General features: G+C 39.4%; 2 protein-coding genes across 2 annotated transcripts in view; both read left to right on the top strand.

The window, feature by feature from the left end:
- Positions 1-17,400, top strand: part of LOC147331756 (prolactin-2-like) — a 35,961-nt gene that overhangs the window by 14,486 nt on the left and 4,075 nt on the right. The window lies entirely within an intron of this gene.
- Positions 2,338-6,260, top strand: LOC147331757 (prolactin-1). Its single transcript, XM_086290511.1, has 5 exons — positions 2,338-2,647; positions 3,653-3,765; positions 4,121-4,228; positions 4,966-5,148; positions 5,264-6,260. Exons 1-5 carry the CDS (start codon positions 2,605-2,607, stop codon positions 5,453-5,455), a joined length of 639 nt encoding a protein of 212 aa, XP_086146637.1. The 5' UTR covers positions 2,338-2,604; the 3' UTR covers positions 5,456-6,260.

Raw genomic sequence — 17,400 nt, 5'->3', positions numbered from 1 at the left:
ATTACAAACTGTAGACTGTAGGTAAAACAGTAGAGCCACAGACTGTATGTAGAGACTGTATTGGTTAGGCAGTCCCATTATGAAGTCTCTTTTTACAATCAGAAGTCATGATGTGCATTGAGAAAATCTGACTACTCACTGATTGCTTAATGACTTGGTAGTCACAAAATCGTCATCAAATCGGCTTTACTGTCAAACAACACCTTTTATTCGTAGTTGCCCAAATGGCACAGGACCTGAGGTTGAGACAGAGCACAGAGCTCTAGAAACAATTGCTCATGTTCTTTAAGAAAGTGAAATGTTTGGTCTGTTTGCATTTAGACCCCTGAACTCCAACCCACCATGGCAGATTGTAATATTGTAGGTGCTGTTGCGTTCAATATAAAGCACAGTTGAAACAGCAATTGCTGTGAATTGGTGCTATATTAATAAAATCGTTTGGTTGGAACTTTCCACACAACGCTGAGCTGAGTTGTGGGATAAAAATGTTTGTAGTGTTTGCAACTTCAATCCACCAGTGCAGTCTGGAGTCCATCTGTAAACACTGGGATAATCCAGCCATCCATTTACTTAGCCTCTTATCCGAATCAGGCTCTTTCGGGGAGCCTTGAGTCAATCTCAGCTATTGACATGGGCAACCAGTCCATCCCAGGACTAAGAAAGAGAAAAAGACAAGAATTCAAACTCACATTCACACCTATGACCAGTTTAGAAACACCAGTTAAGCTTATATGAATGCATGGGAGGAAGCCTGGAGTACCTGAGAAGCCAGAAAACACAGCGACAAGATGCAAAGTCCACACACAAACGTCTCCATGGCATAACAACACCAAAAGGTGGCTAATTTATATAAACTTTTCATGTGGTATAGACATGAAAACTCATAGATTAGCAAATCAGGCAGAGAAAGAGTAAAACCTTGTTGAAGGTGACCTGTGATGGTGATCTAGTGAAAATACTTTTTTGGGTTCGGGCATGGGAAAAGTTTCATCTTCATGAGTGGGCTCTAGGAAAGAGGCAGCGCCATAATCAGCTCTGCTAAAATCTCCATGGATTGCACACAAACCTGATGGAAAGAGCTGCTTGGAAAAAAATATCAATAAAATCATCATAAATTAAATCACAGCACCATTAAGAATGAGGTGATTACAGACTTTGTCGGTCGCCAAAGACAAGACCAACAAGGATCAATTGCTGATACTCTATAAAACGAGATGAAATCTCAGAAAAGCTGAATTTTACGTCATGTCGTTTGTTTTTTGTCACTTCTCACCAGTTAGCCCAGTAACCCCCCCCCACAAACACACACACACACCCTGGAAAAGGAATGGGGGATGTGTGTGTGTGTGTGTGTACTTCCGTGTTTGTCCAGCAGATGCCTCCACTGCCTGTATTTTGCAAAATGAGTTTGCGGGTGAGAAGAGCAAGGTCTAACTCTACTCAAAGGTTAAAAGCATACTAAATAGGCACAAGTATGACCTGGTGTACATAAGTATACTGTGTAATGCTTTATAATAACCATCAATAGTAATGCAAAGATACATGTTTAGTTGACAAGATTCAAGATGTTAATCGTTACCACTTTTATTTACTCTTCACTAATCATTAATAACTGAAAGTGTGATTTTAGTTCAAATATGATGTTTCTTAGTTTTGGCAACAGGTGCCTACAGAGAAATGATAAACAACAGCATGTGCACATCTCAGCAGTATTTGATGCCTGATGATCAGGATGGTCTCACTGATCAGTAATTAAACTTTTATTATGTAACAATATTTATCATTAACAAATACATAGCATGACATTTAAGATCTTACGTGCTTACTGAGTCTCTTCAGCTAAAACTGGTACGTATTACTAAGGAATTCATAATATTATTCTCATATTTTATTTATAACAATATTTTAATATTTTTCTAAATATTTGTGATTTGTAAAATACATTTGTAAGAAGATTAACGGTCAACTTACAAATTGTTTGGTCCCACAGCTCATCCTGGTTATTAAAACTGAAGATTTTCATTTCTACTTTGACTTATGTCATGTCATCTAGATCATTTAATGAGAATTGTAAGTTTAATGGCTTAAATGGAAGAAGCTCAAGGACTGAAAAGATCAGTTGTAATCCAGGTGTGTTAGAGTTGTGTTAGAGTTTTCGTGTCCTGTGGGAGAACCTGTTGGTTGGTTACGTCAAACCTGCATGTGTCACGGCGCTTTTACAAAACTTTATGTGAGCATTTTTATTCATCCACCCAATCAGAATCAGGAACAAACATTTTCCACCTTACCCCACCACACACACACACACACACACACACACACACACACACACACACACACACACACACACACACACACACACACACACACACACCTTATCAACCTGTGACTGCATCCTGTTGCATCCATTCAAAGCCCCTCCACCATGTTTCTCATTATAAACTGGTTCCAGCAAGTTCTTGACAATTAGCACACAGTCACCCTGCTCCTGCATAACCAAACAACTGGAGCCAAAGAACTATAAAATGGAGGCAAGATGGACCAAGAAGAAGAAAAAGCGACGAGGAGAAGAAGCGACGGCTAACGGACAGAAAAAGAAGAGAGATGGCTCAGAGAAGAACCAGTGGAACCAACCTCTTCATGACAGGTGAGCTCAGCGTAGCCGTTTTACTTCTGAAAACTGATTTGTACAGAACAGTCCACGATGCTTAGAATGGATCATTTGCTTTAAAAGAAAATGTTAGAAGTTAAAATCTGTGTTTATGAAAATGTAAATGTTCAGACCTGAGGTTCTACAGTTTTGTACCAACAAGATACAAATTTGTAAGCGTGATTATATTTAGAAACAACACTGTTACAAGTTTGCTCACCAGCACTGACAACCAAACTGCATAACATCAATATATGCATCTGTATCGCATATATTAAACGTAAATATCATCCTATTAACATTGTTTATTGCAGTGGTCTGATCATTTCTTTGCCCTATATAAACCAAATTTAGATTAGCTTTCAATAAAATTATATGACACGTACCATTCATTCACTAATATACTTTTTTCACTAAGTGTTCTTGCTTGTTATTCAACGTATTGTAGTAATTATTAAAAAAAAGATATTTTTTTTGTTTTTTTTTAAGGGGATTTTAAAAAGTTATGTTTAAAAATGATTGCACCAGAGTTGGCTATTAATTTGTTTTTATTTATTTATTTATTATACTAGAAGTTAGAAAGCCATAATAATGTATTCTTAATGTATTTTTCAGTGCATAACATTTTGAATTAAATTAACCTAATAATTATAATGGCAGCACTGATGATGGCACTTTTGCATTGACTAAAGCCAGATTGAAAATCAGTTATCAGACCCAGCGTAATATTTATATTTATGATTAACAAGAAATTTTGTTTCTATAAATAAAGTATACCTTTTATAGATTAGATGCAGGTCAGAAATTTTAACTCAAACATAAAAGAAAAATAAGGAAAAACAAATGACAGCTGTACCTGTTGAATGATGCTCGCATTCCACCCAGCCCCCCCGATAAGCAGACGTAAGAGAAAAAGAGGGAAAAAGCCAAAAGGACACCAAACTGTGGCCCTGCAGCTGCTTTCTCTAACTCTGCCTCCGCTCATCTTTTCATGCTTCACAGTGTTGTGTGTGGTGGCAATGTGCAGAGCCGTCCCCATCAACGAACTGCTCGAGCGAGCCTCTCAGCACTCTGACAAACTGCACTCGCTCAGCACGACGCTCACCCAGGAGCTGGTCTGTACCTGTTTGTGTGTGTGTGTTTGCACTGTAAATGAAATGTCACAGTCTCCCCAAACATAAAAAACACAAACTTCCTGTTTAAACCCGATGCTTCCTTATTAGCTTGACATGCAGTGCAGTGGGTCTGCTTGAAGCTGCCTCATCTTCAGGAACTATGCACTGAATTACAGCAAACAATTTTAACTGATCTATTCGAGCAGGACAATATTCATTTAATGTCCTGAAAAGTGGGGATTGAAAGCCTTTCTGTTGAATTAAAGCATTCTGCATCCTTACGTTCCATCACAGAGAAAAATCTGTTCGTTTTCTTTTTTTAAAGAGACTAACGCTCAACTTCTGTCCCTCCCAGGACTCTCACTTCCCTCCTATAGGCAGGGTGATCATGCCGCGTCCCGCAATGTGCCACACCTCCTCTCTACAGACGCCCATTGACAAGGACCAAGCACTTCAAGTATCGGTAAGTGCTTTTACTCCAGTATTGACATTATTGTTTGCTTCCATGTGCTTTAACCACATATTATTCAGTTTTGTATTTAACACCTTCCCCACTGTCTCTTATACATCAAATTGAATGTCAACCTTGCAAGCTCATGCGAAATACATTATATTCCAGAGACCCCTTTAAGCAGTAAGGCATTTAAAGAGTACTTTGAGAATGACTGTGTGGATTTGACTGTCTACAAAAGCTAATGAGAAAAAAGGGGCATTTTCAACACAATTCAATGATATCTGTTTTATTTAGATGGAGCAAAGTCACAACAAGTTGCCTTTAGGTGCTTTATATTGTAGGGTAAAGACTAGAGAGAAAAAACCACAACAATCAGATGACCCCCTTGGTGACGGTGGGAAGGAAAAACTTCCTTTTTACAGAACTTCCTTTCGCAGAACCAGCCTCGGATTCAGCTGTGATCGATTTAGGGTAATCGGAGGTAAACAGGCCAAAAGAGACACTGTGGAAGAGAGCCTGAGTTTTATAATCGCTAATGATCAAATGCAGAGTGGTGTGTAAACACACAGACACTGAAAAGAGGAAACACTGAGTGCATCATGGGAAGTCCCCTGCCCCCCTTTTAACTTTAGTTAGACAAAAGTAAGAAATCTGTATCTGACTGACACAAATCTGCATACTGCTTCTGTTTTCCCACAAACATCTTCACCTTCTTGTGGTATTGTTTCTATTTATTTCTTGTCCAGGAGTCAGATTTGATGTCCCTGGCTCGCTCCCTCCTCCAAGCCTGGTCGGACCCTCTCGTACTCCTGTCCTCCTCCGCTAGTGCCCTGCCTCACCCAGCACAAAGCACCATATTCAACAAGATCCAGGAGATGCAGCAGTACTCCAAAAGTCTCAAGGATGGCCTGGATGTACTATCTAGCAAGGTGTGTAAGAGATGGCTGCAGGAGCTTTGGGGGGAAAATAAAAAGTTATTTTCATTTACAGTGCAAATACAAAATGTATCATTAAAATGATTTTTCCCGGCCTGTTTGTGTCCAGATGGGTTCATCTGCTCAGGCCATCACTTCACTGCCCTACCGAGGAGGCACCAGCCTCGGCCAGGACAAGATTACCAAGTTGATCAACTTCAACTTTCTGCTGTCCTGCCTCCGTCGGGACTCTCACAAGATTGACAGCTTCCTGAAAGTCCTACGCTGCCGGGCAGCAAAGATGCAACCAGAGATGTGCTGAAGAGTGGGTGTCCAGCCTGACTCTGTGGGGAGATTGTTCTGAAAGCTTGTACTGCCTATAGAATTATACATGGTACTATATTCCTACCTGCTGATTAGTTTTGCAACACGAGGATAAGGAGGAGTTATAAGTTACAAAAACACATAAAAATTGACCTTCTTGCTCCATTTCTCAGTGTGTATGTATAAATTAAATCTGCTTTCAGCTGTTGCCTTATTCTCAAGGGGTTACCACAGTGGATCGCTCCCCTTGTTTAATTGTGTTTTATGCTGGATGGCCTTCCTGATGCAACCCCAAAGAAGTTTGTGTCTCCTCCTGGGATTATGCCAGGAGATCTTTTGCTTGTTTATGCACACGTGTAAACCTTTACACTATGGAGGATTGTTAAATAGTAGCCTTAAAGGTTAACAGATTTAAAGTATAGGAAGGGGAGCTGCAGACTGTTGTCCGACCTTAGTAATGTGTCATTGTCTTTCTTGATGGAGCACCTTTCCATTTTGATTTCCAGCTGGCCTGGCATTATGAAGTGACCAGACAGTGGTCACGAATGGAAGCAAATCGGTGTGTCAACCTGTGACTCCTCCTCATCCTTTTGTTGTGTTAAAGCAGTATCCCCACAAAGTCATACTACTAAAGGAGAAAATGAGTGGAGAATGTTTTCTTCCTAACTAATGCTTAATTAACTGCAGCATTTGCACTTTAGATTAAATGACATCTTTTAAAAAGCATTGTTGCCTTAGTGCCTTTTAACTGAACTGTTTCTTTTAACTCTGTATTTCATTAAAGTTTTTCTTGCACAGTAGAATGTTGTCACTTATTCTTTATTTTAATGGAAATCAGTAGCGTGCATGTAACAGCCTGAGCTCATTGATCTCACTATATAATCAGTGGAGTTCCACCGGGGTTCTGTTCTGTTTTCCTTAGGTAGTATTATCAAAAGGCACAGCATTTTCATTCTATGCAGATGATACCCAGCTTTATCTATCCATGAAGCCAGATGACACACACCAGTTAGTTAAACTAGTGGAAGTATACCATCAACACTGACACAAATACAAGAAAACAGCCTTTGAATAGCTGTCCACTGTAGTTAGCACTATTCAATTTAATTCAATTTTATTTATATAGCGCCAAATCACAACAAAAGTCGCCTCAAGGCGCTTCATAAGAGAAAAACCCAACAATCATATGACCCCCTATGAGCAAGCACTTTGGCGACAGCGGGAAGGAAAACTCCCTTTTAACAGGAAGAAACCTCAGGCAGAACCAGGCTCAGGGAGGGGCGGGGCCATCTGCTGCGACCGGTTGGGGTGAGAGAAGGAAGACAGGATAAAGACATGCTGTGGAAGAGAGACAGAGGTTAATAACAGATATGATTCAATGCAGAGAGGTCTGTGAACACATAGTGAGTGAGAAAGGTGACTGGAAAGGAAAAACTCAATGCATCATGGGAATCCCCGGCAGCCTACGTCTATTGCAGCATAACTAAGGGAGGATTCAGGGTCACCTGGTCCAGCCCTAACTATATGCTTTAGCAAAAAGGAAAGTTTGAAGCCTAATCTTGAAAGTAGAGATAGTGTCTGTCTCCCGAATCCAAACTGGAAGCTGGTTCCACAGAAGAGGGGCCTGAAAACTGAAGGCTCTGCCTCCCATTCTACTTTTAAATACTCTAGGAACAACAAGTAGGCCTGCAGAGCGAGAGCGAAGTGCTCTAATAGGGTGATATGGTACTACAAGGTCATTAAGATAAGATGGGGCCTGATTATTTAAGACCTTGTATGTGAGGAGCAGGATTTTGAATTCAATTCTGGACTTAACAGGAAGCCAATGAAGGGAAGCCAAAACAGGAGAAATCTGCTCTCTCTTTCTAGTCCCTGTCAGGACTCTTGCTGCAGCATTTTGGATCAGCTGAAGGCTTTTCAGGGAGTTTTTTGGACATCCTGATAATAATGAATTACAGTCGTCCAGCCTGGAAGTAATAAATGCATGAACTAGTTTTTCAGCGTCACTCTGAGACAGGATATTTCTAATTTTAGAGATGTTGTTCAAATGGAAGAACGCAGTCTTACATATTTGTTTAATATGTGCGTTGAAGGACATGTCCTGGTCAAAAATGACTCCAAGGTTCCTCACAGCGTTACTGGAGGCCAAGGTAATGCCATCCAGAGTAAGAATCTGCTTAGATACCATATTTCTAAGATTTTCAGGGCCGAGTACAATAACCTCAGTTTGATCTGAATTAAGAAGCAGAAAGTTAGCGGCCATCCAGCTCTTTATGTCTTAAGACATTCCTGCAGTTTAACTAATTGGTGTGTGTTATCTGGCTTCATGGACAGATAGAGCTGGGTGTCATCTGCATAGCAGTGTAAATGTATGCTATGTCTTCTAATGATGCTGCCTAAGGGAAGCATGTATAATGTAAACAGAATTGGTCCTAGCACTGAACCCTGTGGAACTCCATAATTAACCTCAGTGTGTGAAGAGGACTCTCCATTTACATGCACAAATTGGAGTCTATTAGATAGATATGATACAAACCACTGCAGTGCAGTACCTGTAATACCTACAGCATGTTCTAATCGCTCTAATAGGATATTATGGTCGACAGTATCGAACGCTGCACTGAGGTCTAGCAGGACAAGCACAGAGATGAGTCCACTGTCAGAGGCCATAAGAAGATCATTTGTAACCTTCACTAAAGCTGTTTCTGTGCTGTGATGAGCTCTGAAACCTGACTGAAACTCTTCAAATAAACCTCTGCAGATGATCTGTTAGCTGTTTGACAACTACTCTTTCAAGGATTTTTGATATGAAAGGAAGGTTGGAGATTGGCCTATAATTAGCTAAGGCTGCTGGGTCTAGAGATGCTTTTTGAGTAAAGGTTTAACTACAGCCAGCTTGAAGGCCTGTGGTACATAGCCGATCATTAGAGATAGGTTGATCATATTTAAGATCGAAGAATTAATTAATGGCAGGACTTCTTTGAGCAGTTTTGTAGGAATGGGGTCTAAAAGACACGTTGATGGTTTGGAGGAAGTAATTATTGAAGTTAACTCAGAAAGATCAATTGGAGAAAAAGAGTCTAACTTAACATCAATGGTACTAAGAGTAGCTGTAGATAATATTACATCTGTGGGGTGATTACTGGTAATTTTTTCTCTAATGATAAAAATTTTATTTGTGAAGAAGTTCATGAAGTCATTACTAGTTAACGTTAAAGGGATTGTTGGCTCAACAGAGCTCTGACTTTTTGTCAGCCTGGCTACAGTGCTGAAGAGAAACCTGGGGTTGTTCTGATTTTCTTCAATCAGTGATGAATAGTAAGATGTTCTGGCTTTGCGGAGGGCTTTCTTATAAAGCAGCAAACTATGGGTGAAGGGGTTAAACACATGTGTAGGACTGCTTTCTTGCATTTGCACAATATCTCTAAATAATATCTCTATGTCTCAGAGTAATGCTGAAAAACTAGTTCATATATTTATTACTTCTACTGGCCTACTGTAATTGATTATTATAAAGATGTCCTAAAAGTACTGATGGGGAAAGAGCATGCATATTTCACCCATATTCGCTTTGCTTCATTGCCCCCCTGCTGAGTCCTAAATTGAATTTAAAATCCTTCTAGTCACATACAATGTCTTGAATAATCAGGCCTTATCTTATCTTAAATACCTTAGAGTAGTGTATCACCCCAATAGAGTAATTTGCGTTTCCCTATGATATTGAATAGAAAGCACAGCCTTCAGTTTTCAGGGCTCTCTTCCGTGGAAACATCTCCCAATTTGGATATGGGAGACAACTTTTGTGATTAGGCTTAAGACTTTAAACTCAAAGCTTTTTGATATAGCATATAGTTAGGGCTGGAGGAGGTGACCCTGAATCCTTCCTTAGTTACCCTGCAATAGGTCTAGGCTGCTTGGGGCTTGATGCACTGTGTTTCTACTCCATTTTGCATTTAATCATTAATTAATGTGCTGGCCTTAATTTTTAATTATTAATCATAGGCTCTCTTCCACAGTGTGTATTTTGTCCTATGTTCCTTCCTTTACTCCGACTGGTAGCAGCAGATGGCTGCTTCTCCCTGAGCCTGGTTCTGCTGGAGTTTTTCCCTTCCCACTGTCGCCATGTGCTTGATTGGTGTTGCTTGATTGTTGGGTCTTTCCCTGTATTATTGTAGGGTCTCTTCCTTACAATAAAACCTTGATGTGACTGTTGTGATTTGGCGATGTACAAATGAAACTGAATTGAATAGGACTACAGAAGCATTGTCAGTGACACAAATGCATTGGTGGTGGACTGGGACTGTATACGGCTCATTCCATCCAAAGTCATCAAATTTAAAAAAAAAAGAAAGAACCCTTCCCACCATCACAAATCGTCCTTAAAATGTTCCAGTTGAAAGATATACTTTCTAATAAGATTCGTGCAAAACTTCTTGTTAACAATATATTAGTTATAGATGCATCAAATTTGTCCTCATATTAACTCACGTTCAGAGTAGAGCGAGAATCTCACACTTTTTAAAGAGAAAGAGAGAAATTCTTCCACAAATAGTGACATAGTTACTGCAGAGTAACAATGTCACTATTTCTGGACAACTGCAGAGGGCGCTCAACAACCTTGTTTTTATTTTGGAGCATAAGTAGAATACAGCCGTTGAGCCCCACACTGCAAAGAGAGGTGCACCTGATGAATCACTCTTATCAGTGCACGCACTCGTGCTGATTGCAACTACTTGCAATTGGTCATCAAACATTGAGTGCAATTTCTGAGCAGCCTTCGATGTTTCCTAATCACAAAAAGCTGCAGTTCTATGTTCACTCTAATGTGACTGAGCCATTGGCAAACTGGCAGCAATATTTTTAAACTTGAAAAAAAAATTGGTTCACCTCTTTGCTTTTAGGCTTTTGGATAAAAATGCACAGACCTGCTTTATTTTAAACTCCATGTACAGCTGCCAACTGAGAGAACAATGTTTTGTGTGTTTTTGTGTGGAGATGATTATTATATGTAGCATAATGATATAAGTGGTTATAACTCATTATTCATATATAGGGATTGAAAAAGGCCTGTTCTTGGAAAAAACAGGAGATCCCTCCTTTCAGAGCATTTGAAATTCTATATAATTGGTTTAAAAGCAAAGACAGTCAAACTGATGGTTCCAGGTCTCATTGTTTAACTAAGATCTTATTTTATTTTAACAGAGAAACAAATTGTGACCCTGAAGTAACATTTCTGTAAAGGTTTGATGAGAAAAACTGACATCCCTATAGTAACCCTTAAAAAAATTATCTAAAAATTAAATTTTTAGAAAGTAGCATCAATTGGTGATTATAAATTTCCCATAGCTTTGAATATGACTGCGAATGGTCTGCCTGCAGTTTAAACTGCCAAAAGTCATGTCCACCTCATTTCATCCATTACTTACTGCTACGTGCATTAACTATTCATTTTTGGGAATTAAAGTAGCGGCAAGTTATTTGGGAGCTGAAGAGGAATAAAGAATCTCATCAGGATTTAGAATATCTGCCCTCTATGTGTCACCTCAGTATTATCCCCACTTGTCTTTTTAAAGAAGTCTTTGACACTATTGGACACGGAAAAAAACAAATCTTGATGCAACAGTTCTTTCAAATTTTAGGCCAATCTCATTAAACTTCCTTTCCTGTCCAAAGTCCAGGAGAAAAATTGAAATAAATGAAATATTTCAGTTCAGGTTTACATTGCGCTGAAACTGTGTTTTTAAAAGTTTTTAATGATCTTTTAATAATTGCTGTCTCAGGTAACTGCCATTTTAGTGCTTTTCAACCTTTAGTTTTTCATTTGAGGAACAAATAAATTCTGTTGTAAAAGAACCGCCTTTGAATATTCTAGAAAGTTGATTTTCTTAATCTAAAAGCAACACAGCAGCACTTTTTTAAGACCGGTGAGTAATGGCTGTACATTTCAGGAGAGAACTCTCTAGTATATATGAAGGACAGACAAGAAGCACTGTCTGCTAGAGTTTAACAAATGTCCTCCTCACAAACCTAGGCTTGGATAGATAAGGGAAGCATATCTGCACATAACATGCACCCACGCATCCTTCTTCCTCAGCTGCTGTGTTTATGCTTTCATGTATCTGTCCTGATTCCAGAGTTGGCGTTCAGTTTGAGCTCCAGTCTGCAGTCTGCTCTATTTTTAGGTCTGAGGCAGGAGGTGCTAAGTGAGGCAGCCGTCCCAGAAGTTCACAGTGAAAAGAAGCACATCTCTCTGAGGCACAGCATGATGGGAAAAGGAAACATGGAAAAATGGTGATCCTATACTTTGTCCATTGACTTGCACACCTGGGAGCTTCAGAAGAACCTGTTTAACTGTAACAATTAGCACTATGACTGAGTTAATATGTATCTTTTTAGCCTACATGAGTAAATAAAAAACTGACATTCGTCTGAAAATTGGGTTGCCGGGGTAGAAATATCATGAGTAGATAGGCATAGCACTCCATATCACAACATAACCACTTTTACAGGATGCGCTCATTGAGAAAAAGTCCCACTGTGTTCGGTAATGTTTGGAGAAGTTTGAATTTTGATCTCGTCTTCTTGAAGTATCAAAGGAAAACCCAAGCAACTCAAAGGGATCATGGATTAATAAAAAAGTTTAGCGATTCTGATTCCATTATTTATATCATTTATTGATTTCATTCCTAATTGATCCTTGTGATTTCTCACTGGGCTCTCATTGGCTCAGCTTTGAGAGTCACCACTATCGCTAAGCAGCAAAAACATTACATTTATGCATTTATGTGATCAGTGTTGGTCATTACTCAAAAAAGTCATGTACTACACATATTACACAGAACTGCTTTCTTAAAAGTGATGCAGTAATTACTCCCAGGAGAAAGTAATTCATTACATTACTTGTTATATTACTTTCACGTTTCTCTGTAAAATGACCTGAACTGCATTGTCTCATAATTATCATTTAACATTGTAAACATATAGGGTGTAGTCCCACACACCAACGCAGTTCTTTATCCTTATGAGGACACACATATCATCTTTTTCTTAGGTGGTGATAGCCGCAGTGATTCTACTTTACCTGAACAGGTAGAAACAGAGGCTGCCTCATAGGACAGCCAGATTACATATATGTGACGTTATAAAATATGATGCATTATTTTAGATTAAACAAAATATAAAGGTGAACCCAACCTTAAACATTTGCAGCAGTTATATTAATTAATAATAATATATAATATTATATTATAATGCATTAAGACCTCACAGTCAAAGGGTCAGGAAACAGAGACACACAGTTTTAGAAACTCTGCCTATCTTGCTGGAGACAATAGCTTTATTTAAGATAAGATAAGATAAACCTTTATTAGTTCCACATGTGAGAAATGTTTTGGTCATGGCAGAGAGTACAAAGAAACCTAATAGAATAGAATAAGATAAAATAGAATAACATACTATACAAAATAGATTAAAATACTTTGTTATGTTAGAAAATTGCTCTTGGTAATATTGCACAGGGTGAAACAGGGTGAAAGTTACCATTGTGCATTGGATGTGTGTGTGTGTGTGTGTGTGTGTGTGTGTGTGTGTGTGTGTGTGTGTGTGTGTGTGTGTGTGTGTGTGTGTGTGTGTGTGTGTGTGTGGTCATCTGCAGAGACCATGTTGTGGAGTCTGACAGCAGTAGGAAGGAAAGACCTGTGAAATCTCTCCGTCCCACACCGTGGGTGCTGCAGCCACTGAAGGAGCTGCTCAGTGCTGTCACAGTCTGCTGCATGGGGTGGGAGATGTTGTCCAACAGGTATTGACAGCTTAGCCGCCGTTCTCCTGTCACTCACCACCTCCACTGGGTCCAGAGGGCATCCTAGAACAGAGCTGGCCCTTCTGATCCGCCTGTTCAGTCTCTTCCTATCCCCGGCAGAGAGGCTGCCACCCCAGCAGACCACACCGTAAAAGATGGCTGAGGCCACCACAGAGTCATAGAAGGTCTTCAGGAGTGGGCCCTTCACTCCGAAAGACCTGAGTCTCCGCAGCAGGTACAGCCTGCTCTGCCCTTTCCTGTAGAGGGTGCCTGAATTGTGAGTCCAGTCCAGTTTATTGTTCAGATGAACAATGAAGTACCTGTAGCTGTTCACAGCCTCGATGTCGATACCTTGGATGTTAAGCGGTTGCAGTTGAGGATGTTTGTGCCTGTGGAAGTCTACCACCAGCTCCTTGGATTTTCTAATGTTTTTCTAGTTATATAGAATAAAGAAATAAATTCATCATTGCTTCACAAAATATTAGCATTGTATTAGATGATGTATGAGGTGAGGAAACGTAAAAGTGTAATGTGTCCATATGAGAAATAGGTTCTCAGTATGCTAACATGTCAGCATATGAGTGAGTAATTCATATATACATGTATGCAGTTTAAGAACTTACATACATAAAGAATAAACCATACAATGAAACAATCAACAATGAAACAATCTTTTTTAAAATGCTTATTTTCAAACAGTTTATTTTCATAGAATGAAATTATTAAATTATAAACTAAGTATAACAGCTGCTGGTTGTTAAACAGCGCCTCCACTGGTGGGTTTGGAGCTGAGGAGGACCTCAGGAAGAAGCTGCTGCTTTTGCTTCTATGTAGCCAGCGTGGTTGATTTCATCGTATTTTATTGTGCTGAATGTTCACATTGGTTGGGATGACTTCAGGTTTGATTAGGAGTCACATTCAAGTTGAATTTTAGTCCATTTGATTTACATAGCACCACTAACAATTGTCTTATATTATAAAGTAAAAACCCTACAGTAATAGATCAAACAATCCTCTCAGACCAAACACTTGGGGACAGTGAGGAGGAAAAACTCCCTTTTAACAGGAAGAAACCTGACACCTGATGGGAGAGCACAGAAAAATGTTACTGAGATGCAGTCGGGATATTTTAACTCACTCAGAGGGAAAGACAAGAGTGGAGCAGAAGTGCTCAGTGCATGATGGCAGGTTAACCAGCAGTTGTAGCCTGTAAGGATGGGTCACGGACAGCTGATTGATCTGTAACTATAAATAAATATTTATTAAAGAAGAAAGTTTTGTGTCTAATCTTAGAAGAAGAGAGTGTCTTTGTTCTGAATTCAAACTGGGACCTGGTTCCACAGAGGGGCAGACTACATCCCATTCAACTTTTAGAAACTCAAAGAACCACCAGAGTGAACAACTTTCTCTGCAGCAACACAGCTCATGACTTTTTAACAGTGGCTCCCTGTCCTGGTACTCCTATAACATAACCATACACTGTCACATGGGATGAGCCGTGTGGAGAAAATAAATGAGGATCCAAGTGCAGGCACTCGCTGAGATGTGAAGGTGGTTTATTGTAAAATAAAGCACAAGGTGAAAAATGGCAAAACGGAACTAAAGATAATCTGAACTGGGAAAAACTAAACAGCAAACATGAACACGAACATGAGGGAGGGTGAGCAGAGGCACAGGAAGGTGGACGGCAGGGAAAACACACGGAGAATACACAGTAGGGTCACAGTTGACTCACACACAGACCAGCAACTAGTACACGAGTAGACATGACTTACATACACACAAAAGAACACAGGGAGATTACAAACAGGTGGGGAACACAGCTGGGAGTAATTGACAAGACGAGACAGGGGAAGCAAAACTGAATACACTGACATCAGACATGAACCTTCAAAGTAAAACAGGAAACAAGAGACAATTCTCAAGACACAGACTTGACACTGAACTAAAAGGGACACCTGGAAAACTCAGACCCGATACTGACACAGAACCAAAACCTACGAACAAACAAAGACATCAAGAAATCAAAGATTAACAATACAAAACAGAAAACGCTGGGTCACCGACCCAGGACCGTGACATTGCAATCTACACTACAGCTCAAAAGTCTGAAGTGAATTAGAAACGTCTTATTTTCTCACAACAGTGAAATTCTCTTTAATGTTTTACTAAATTATTGGAAATGTAAAGAAATATAAACAATCACTGGTAACATTTATCATAAGTAACAAATGAGATTTAGTGAAATATCTACATAAGTGCACTGTTATGTGGTAAAGTTTCACAGGATTATTTGCAGATAGTTATGAATCCAGGATAAACACTGTGGGCTCCAGGAGACGGGGCAGAGGTACTGCACTCACACACTGTCACAGAAGATTGCAGGGATCCAAACAAGCTGACTCCAAACTTTTACATGTGTACGTGTGTCTGTAACTGATCAGGATTTTTAGTTGTGTCTATCATCAAAAACTGAGTTGAAGTGTTTTAACTCTGATGGCAAACTCTCCCTAACACGTCCACTTCATGCATGCTTCCTGATCTGTCACGCTCATCAGTGGCTCATGGATGTCTGTACTTGACCACAGAGGCAGAGCATCGTTCAATCCTGCCAGCTGCCTATCTAGGGAGCATTTCAAGGATGACAGACTCCACTTTCTCTGCAGCAAGACAGCTCATAACGTTTTAACAGTGTCTCCCTGTCCTCATACTTCTATATCATCTTCTCTAATAGATCTACAAATCTACACTACAGCTCAGAAGTGTGGAGAGAATTTAAAATGTGTTGTTTTCTGAAAACGTGTAAATCCTGTTTGATGTTTAGTGTGGGATTATAATATTATCTTATGCCATGTTATACCCCTGATTAATGATTGTGAAATTATTATGTAGTTTTAGTTTGCATTATTCTCCTGAATTAGAAGAAGGTGATAACTCTTGCATTAGTTAAACTGATTTGCATTACATTAGACTGCTGATTTATTGTGAATGGATGATATTGTTTTATGATGCACTATACTGCTGAGTTAAGAAGAGAATATTGTGTGCAGAGAGTCAGGGCCTTGGTGCTCTGATAGCAGAGGAGACAGAGCACATTCCACAGGAGGTTCACCCCACCACCTTGTTGGGAGCAGAAAAACAAGGAGCCGAGGTCATAACTTAGGCGCTGTGTGAGAGAAAGAATGTGAATGTTTAGGCTTTTACGACTAGGTGTGGGCCACTAGAGGCTATAAGAGTTTGAGTAACCCTCCACCAGTTTGAGATTTGCTGTGACCCTCTGCATGCATGTCTCCCCATCCGGATGGTTTATGCTCATAAAGTGTTGAATTGTATGGAATTAAAGATTGTTGATTGAGCATTGATACACCGAGTATTGTCCTTCCTTCAGCCCAAAGATCGAAAGAATTGGGAGGATTTAACATTAGTAACAGCAAATTAGTCAGAAATGTAAAAATATGAATGTTTAACAGTAACTTTGATCATGAATCATGGATGGGGTTTAATGAAACATCTACACGTGTACAGAGGCCCGTTTTCAACAATAACACCTCATTTGTTCCATTATGTAACCAACTGTCTGTTTATCATGTTAAAGCCCAACTAATCAGTCAACAAACTTTTATCGAAGGACATCAACACTGACCAAAATTATTTTGTCAACTAAGATAGTAATACATTTTGTCACATTAGAGTCTTGAACGCCCCATTTTCTCTTCCTTATTGTGATTACATCAAGTTTGCACTTTTCTATAAAAACACTGGCACTCACATATCTTCAAAACCCTCGGGGGGTTTTTTCTCAGTTTCACAAATGGAATAGTTTTTATTTCTTAAAATAAAAAATAAAAAAATGTTTCCCCTTTTGTAGTTTAATTGAAATTAACCGCAAAATCATCGAAGACTTAAACTGGTGTGTTTAAATTCAGCAGTTAGTGCAAGTTCGACTTTATATTAAGACTTCAGTATGAAACCATCTTTGAAACAGCTTTCAGTTCAAGCAGACGTGTCAGGTGAGTATTTGAACCAATGAATGTGGATCAGTTCTACAGTCATCGGTCTATCCCAGACCATCCCAGCTTGCAGGGCAGATTATCGACTACGCCTTGAGTGGGGGTGGGGTTAACATTTTGCACAGTCTGTTGTCT

Source organism: Aulonocara sp. 'chitande type north' Nkhata Bay, linkage group LG4 (genome assembly GCF_057382095.1).
Source record: "Aulonocara sp. 'chitande type north' Nkhata Bay isolate Kocher_YH1m ecotype deep benthic linkage group LG4, A_spYH_male_GT1.1, whole genome shotgun sequence".
Taxonomy (NCBI): domain Eukaryota; kingdom Metazoa; phylum Chordata; class Actinopteri; order Cichliformes; family Cichlidae; genus Aulonocara; species Aulonocara sp. 'chitande type north' Nkhata Bay.
The sequence above is the reverse complement of the archived record's forward strand: the minus strand, read 5'-3'. Positions and strand labels throughout refer to the sequence as shown.